This window comes from Dipodomys ordii, unplaced genomic scaffold (genome assembly GCF_000151885.1).
Source record: "Dipodomys ordii isolate 6190 unplaced genomic scaffold, Dord_2.0 Scaffold92, whole genome shotgun sequence".
NCBI lineage: Eukaryota > Metazoa > Chordata > Mammalia > Rodentia > Heteromyidae > Dipodomys > Dipodomys ordii.
Window position 1 is genome coordinate 4,449,364 of NW_012267308.1, and position 6,857 is coordinate 4,456,220.

General features: G+C 45.7%; 1 protein-coding gene across 1 annotated transcript in view; it reads left to right on the forward strand.

Annotated features, from left to right (window-relative positions):
* Positions 1 to 6,200, forward strand: part of Znf793 (zinc finger protein 793) — a 15,680-nt gene extending 9,480 nt beyond the window's left edge. The window contains exons 2-5 of the mRNA XM_013026249.1: positions 399 to 462; positions 1,760 to 1,895; positions 2,483 to 2,578; positions 5,195 to 6,200. Of these exons, the coding sequence (XP_012881703.1) occupies positions 448 to 462; positions 1,760 to 1,895; positions 2,483 to 2,578; positions 5,195 to 6,123 (1,176 nt within the window). The 5' untranslated portion in view covers positions 399 to 447 and the 3' untranslated portion in view covers positions 6,124 to 6,200. The remainder of the gene's footprint in view (positions 1 to 398; positions 463 to 1,759; positions 1,896 to 2,482; positions 2,579 to 5,194) is intronic.
* Positions 6,201 to 6,857: the final 657 nt, after the last annotated feature.

Genomic DNA, 6,857 nt, shown 5'->3' on the forward strand with positions numbered 1-6,857 from the left:
CAAAAAGAAAAAAGCCGGAAGTGGCGCTGTGGCTCAAGTGGTAGAGCGCTAGCCTTGAGCTGAAGAGCTGAGGGACAGCACCCAAGCCCATAGTTCAGGCCCCATGGCCAGATCCCCCCCCAAAAAAAAAAGAAATAAAATAATTGAGTGCATTCTTACCTACCATACTCCAGGCTCTGAGTAAACCTCCAGTACTGCAGAAAAATAAAACAAACCCAAGTTATATTCACAAAACAGCTTATATTTCTTAGAAGGTTTGAGTTAAATGGTAGCATTTTTACTTCTAACACAGTGATGTAAAACAGATTTCTATGTGAGATTTACATGGGGAACCTGCAAGTTCAGGCCTGGTCCTTCACAGCTGTTCTTTTGTTCTTTCTCCTTCCTCTTCCTTCTAGTTTCTACTTTCACAGGTCTCAACTCTTTTCCCCCAAAGAACAGCAAAGGATGATCAAGTACCAGGTGAGTGTGACATTCAGTAGTAGCACAGCTTCCCTTCTCAGGGAAACTAGCCTAGAAAGCAATGTATGTTTTATAAGAACATGCATTTTGCTGGGTGCTATGCTAAGAACTAAGGATTGAGGTGTGAAATCCCAGGCAGGTAAGTCTGTGAGACTCTTATCTGCAGTTAACCACAAAAGCCGAAAGTGTAGCTGCTGCTCAAGTAGTAAAACACTAGCCTTGAGCAAAAAACCTTGAGGACGGCACCCAGGTCCAGAGTTCAAGCCCCAGGACTACATAAATATGTAAATAAAACAAAGAACATGCACTTTGTTACAGGTTGGGTTCTTAGAACAAACTTAGAGATACAGTTTATCACAGATTTTTGTTGTTGTGTGTGGGGCTTGAACTCAGGGTGCTACCTCCAAGCTCTTTTGCTCAAGGCTAGCGTGCTACCTCTTTGAGCCACAGCACCACTTCTAGTTTTTTGGTCTCATGGGGACTTTTCATCCCGGGCTGGCTTTGAGCCAAGATCCTCACATCTCAGCCTTCTGAGTAGCTAGGATTACAGGTATGAGCCACCAGCGGCTAGCCACAGTGATTTATTAAGGAGACTCAGAAACACAATGAAGGAGGCAGGACTGGGCACAGGAAGGTGTTGGACAGAGGCCTGAGCTGATGCCACATAATACACTGTGCAGCTGAATGGCCCTCAGTGTTGTCTCAAACTGAATTTAGGGGATTTTGTATCCAGTACAATGTCTGGACACAATGTTGTGCACTTGTCATCCTAGAGATGCAGAGATCCATGAGTAAGATTAAAGCGTTGGCTGAGCTTGGCATAAAGAGATAAAGTAACTGAGGCACAAGTGGCAAAGCAGCTTACCCAAAACCTGAACTCAGTGACTGAGCTGGTAGTTGATCTTGGTCAATCTGACCTTTATCTGATACTTGACTTCTCATGCTTTTGTTCTCTTTGCCCTAAACCAGAGGCTGCCTGCAGCCAGTTTAAGATGCAATTTGCCATCTGGTCCAGTCTCCATCTTCCTACATTGTTCTATTCTTTGACTCCTTGCTAAACTCTTTTGGTGCTGGCTTACATGTTAGTGTGCCATGGGTCTCTGCTCACCCTGCCTCCATGCCAAAGGAATCTGTTCTGTGTTGACGATTGACACAGCTTTAGCTCTGTCTCTCTAGATTCTGCCAAAGATTGCCCTGTATCCACCTAATTGCCTGCCAGGTGTCTCCATTTCTATGTCACTTGGGATGAGAACACCTAAGATTAAAACACCTCGCCATCACTTTTTTTCCCCCATAGCTTCTGCAGAAACCCGTGTCATTCAAAGATGTGGTTGTGGGCTTCACCCATGAGGAGTGGCACCGGCTAACTCCAGCTCAGAGGGCCCTGTACCGTGATGTGATGTTGGAGACATACAGCAACTTGATCTCAGTGGGTAAGGAAGACCCTTGCCACATACTTCCCATCAGCTTTGCATGGAACACCTTGGCTTTTGTCAGTCACTGAGATGAAAGGAAGCAGCTCAAACCTCTGAAGTAGACAAGCACCAGTGGCTCATGCCTATCATCCTAGCTACTCTGGAGGCTGAGATCTGAGGATCCTGACTCAAAGCCAGCCTGAGCAGAAAAGTATGTGAGACTCTTGTCTCCAATGAACCACCACAAAGGCTGGAAGTAGAGCTGTGGCTCAAAGGGATAGAATGCTAGCCCTGACTAAAAAAGCTGAAGGGACAGTACCCAGGCATTATGTTCAAGACCTAGTCATTTACCTAGTTTAAAATAAAGCCAGCATGTGAATCTCAGCAGCTTGGGTACAGACCACATTTCCAAGCCTTCTGCTGGGCTGCCCCAGTGACACAAGCCTGGAGTCTTAGTGGTCCTGGATTAGCAGTTGGGATTGGATTGGGATGATGTGTGCAGTCACCTTGCACATACAGCATCTACTGTAGAGTTCTAACAGCTGCCTTCGAGGCTTCAAGGCTATGGACCTTGATTCAAGGCTGGATCATTTTCCCTGGAACAGGTTACAAAGGCACCAAGCCAGATGTGATCCTCAGGCTTGAACAGAGAAAAGCACCATGGATCTGTGAGGCAGCATGCCCCAGCTGCCAGTGGCCAGGTAAGTGTGGCAAATCTAGCAGCAGGGGCACCATGGGAGGCTGACACTTTTGAAGTTTTGTTTAGGGTCCTGCTCTTAATGCCTGAATATTTTCCTGAGTTCTTCATCCTTCTTGATGACCTTTCAAACTCTGTGTGCCCTAATACCCCTACAGCTAGCCAGATCTTCCTTCTACCTCTATTTTAAATCTCAGCTGCCATTCTTTTTTTAATTTTTTGTCAGTCGTGGGGCTGAACTCTGGGCTTAGGCGCTATTCCTTAGCTCTTCAGCTCAAGGCGAGCCCTCTACCACTTGAGCCACAGCGCCACTTCCGGTTATTTAGTGGTTTATTGGAGATAAGAGTCTCATGGACTTTCCTGTCCAGGCTGGCTTTGAACTGTGATCCTCAGATCTCAGCCTCCTGAGTAGCTAGGATTACAGGCGTGAGCCACTGGCGCCCGGCTCACCTGCCATTCTTGTGTGGAGGTTTTCTCCCTATCCTTTCTTCCTTTTGGGCAGTCTGAGGATTGCACCATAGGCCTGGTTCTTACCACTCAGTTAATATGCTAGTTTTTCTTGCTTTTAGTTTGTATTTCAGAGATAGTCTAAAGTTTTGGCCTAGTCTTCCTCTGACCTTGATTATCCTTCTTATGCCTCCTAGGTATTTGGGATTACAGGAATATAACACCATGCCCAACTCACACTTGTAATTCCAGCTACTGTTGTTGCAGAGATCAGAAGGATGGTAGTTTGAAGGGAAGCTAGGTAAAAAGTTAGTAAAAGGGGGCTGGGAAGATGGCTCAGTGGTAGAGTGCTTGCCTTGCATGCATGAGGCCCTGGGTTCGATTCCTCAGCACCACATAAGCAGTAAAAGCTGGAAATCGTGCTGTAGCTCAAGTGGTAGAGCGCTAGCCTTGAGCTGAAGAGCTGAGGGACAGGGCCCAGGCCCAGAGTTCAAGCCCCATGACCAACAAACAGAAAAAAAAAAAAGTAAGACTTAATCTCAACCAAGTCAGTCATGGTGGGATTACTCATGTAATCCGAGCTAAACAGGAGACATAAGCATAGGAAGACTGACTATGCAGTGAATGCAGCTTAATTAGAACTTAGCCATATTATTTTATTTTAATTAATTAATTAATTTGGTTGGTCATGGGACTTGAACTCTGGGCCTGAGCGCTGTCCCTCAGCTCTTCAGCTCAAGGCAAGCACTCTACCACTTGAGCCACAGTCCCACTTCTGGTTTCCTGGTGGCTTATTGGAGATAGGAGTTTCACGGACTTTTCTGCCCAGGCTGGCTTTGAACCGCAATCCTCAGATCTCAGCCTCCTGAGTAGCTAGGATTACATGCATGAGCCACCGGCGCCAGGCTTTTAGCCATATTCTTTTAGTTCTATATTGTCTGGCTTTTCATTCTACATTGGGAAAGTTGAATAACTGTTAGGACCTTAAAAAAAAAAAACCTAAAATACTTAGTTTGGAGCCAGTTAAGAACAAGTTTGCAAACTTCTGCTCACTGATGTTAACTCATCTTTTTTTTCCTTCTTTTTTTTGTACTGATATTGGGACTGGAACTCAGGGCCTGGTCATTGTCCCTTAGGTTTTTCAGGTCAAAGCTAACATTCTACCACTTGAACTATACCTCCACTTCTGGCTTTTCAGTCTTTAATTGGACATAAGAATCACAGACTTTCTTGCCTGGGCTGCCTTCAAACTGTGATCTCAGATCACAGCCTCCAGAGTACCTAGGATTACAGTGTGAGCCCCTGGTGCCTGGCTTTAGATAATCTTACATTATTTTCTGTACAAACCAATAATCTAATACATTCCCTGTTTTGTCAGTCATGGGGCTTGAACTCAAAACCTCAGCTCTGTCCCCGAGCTCTTTTACTCAAAGCTAGCACTCTACCACTTTAGGCCACAGCTCCACTTCTGTGGTGTTAAAAACAAACACAAAAACACAAAAAACTCCACTTTTGGGTGTTAAATTGGAGTAGATCAATTTTTTTTTTTTTTTTTTTGTCGGTCGTGGGGCTTGAACTCTGGGCCTGGGCGCTGTCCCTCAGCTCTTCAGCTCAAGGCGAGCGCTCTACCACTTGAGCTACAGCGCCACTTCCTTGGGTGTTAAATTGGATATGAATCTCATGGGCTTTCCTGCCTGGGCTGGCTTCAAACCCCAATCCTCAGATATCAGCTTCCTGAGTAGCTAGGATTACAGCTTGACTCTAATACATTCCCTTTGAGCTACTGCTCCATCATCTGTACACAAAGAACACTTTTGAATTTTGCCTTTGGTCATGGTTCATATACTCTATTCAAATCCTGTATCTCCCTTAAACTTGAGGGTATTTTTTTTGTCTGTGTGTCATTCATGGAACTTGAACTCTGGGCCTGGGCACTGTCCCTCAGCACTTCAGCTCAAGGCTAGCGCTCTGCCACTTGAGCCACAGTGCCACTTCTGGCCTTTTCTACTTATGTGGTGCTGAGGAATCGAACCCAGGGCCTCATACATGCAAGGCAAACACTCTACCACTAAACCACCTTCCCAGCCCCAACTTGAGGGTATTTTTAGGTAGCTTTATTCCAAACCATACTAAGTTTAAAGATTCACGAGATGCTTCATTTGTACTTTTCCAGAAAAAATCTGGAAAGTTAACATCCAGAGGAAAAGGCAGCAAGACAACCTTTTGAGACAAACAGCATGCATCAGCAAGAAAACACTGTCCAGGGGGAAAAAACTGAAAGGCAATAAGAGTGGGAAAATCGCACTACTAAACCCTGATCATTCTTCAACTCAAAGTCTGACTGGTTTTCAGAGAAACTATGCAAACAAACAAGAGGAGTGTTATGGGTCCAGGAAGTTGTTACAGGGAACAATCAACTCTAGAAGTTGTAGCAGAGAAACATACTGCAGTCCCCGTGGGGAAGCTTTCAGCCACAGCTCAGCACTTCTGTATAAACCAGCAGGAACCACCAGTTGTGCTGTGTACAAACAGAAAAGGGTTCCTCCGACAGAGAAACCTCACGTCTGTGGTGAGTGTGGGAAAGGCTTCTGCTACAAGTCTGAATTCATTAGACATCAGAGAAGCCACACAGGGGAGAAGCCCTATGGATGCACTGAGTGTGGGAAAGCCTTTTCCCACAAGTCAACTCTCATCAAACATCAGAGAATCCACACTGGGGTGAGGCCCTTTGAATGCTTCTTCTGCGGGAAAGCTTTCACCCAAAAGTCCCACCGCACAGAGCATCAGAGAACGCATACAAGAGAGAGACCCTTTGTGTGTGGCGAGTGTGGGAAGTCATTTGGTGAGAAATCTTACCTCAGTGTCCATCGAAAGGTGCACACAGGAGAAAGACCTCATCGTTGCAAAGAATGTGGGAAATGCTTCAGCCAGAAGTCATGCCTCAATAAACATTGGAGGACCCACACAGGAGAAAAACCCTATGGATGTAATGAATGTGGCAAAGCTTTCTACCAGAAGCCAAATCTCAGTAGACATCAGAAAATTCATGCTAGGAAGGCTGCCTGCAGGAGCGGGAACTTCAGCACTGGAGTAATGCCTTGATCAAGATTCACACTTTCAGCTACTCAGGAAGCTGAGATCTGACAATTATGGTTCAAAGCCAGCCTGGGCAGGAAAGTTCGTGAGACTCTTATGTCCACTTATCCACCAGTAAAGTTGAAGTGGCACTATGGCACAAAGTGGTAGAATGCCAGTCTTATGTACAAAAGCTCAGGTACAGCACCAGGCCCTCAGTTCAAGCCCCAAACCTGGGAAAAAAAATTTTCCCAGGTGCTGGTGCTTTATGCATTATGGCTATAATCCTAGCTACTCAGGAGGCTGAGATCTGAGGATCGCGGTTCAAAGCCAGCCCGGTCAGGAGAGACTGTGAGACTCCTATCTCCAGTAAACCACCAGAAAACCGGAAGTGGTGCTGTAGCTCAAGTGGTAGAGCGCTCACCTTGAGCTGAAGAGCTGAGGGACAGCGCCCAGGCCCAGAATTCAAGCCCCATGACCGACAAAAAAAAGAAAGAAAAATTCATGGATAGTAATTTTTTTTTTTTGTCAGTCTTGGTGCTTGAACTCAGGGCTCGGGCACTGTCCCTGAGCTTTTTTCTCAAGGCTGGCTCTGTGCCACTTTGAGACATAGCTCTACTTCTGGTTTTCTGGAGGATAATTGGAGATAAGACTCTCACAGACTTTCTTACCTGGGCTGGCTTCCAACAACAATCTTTAGATTTCAACCTTGTGATGAGCTGAGATTATAGGCATAAACCACCAGCACCTGGCCATATTAG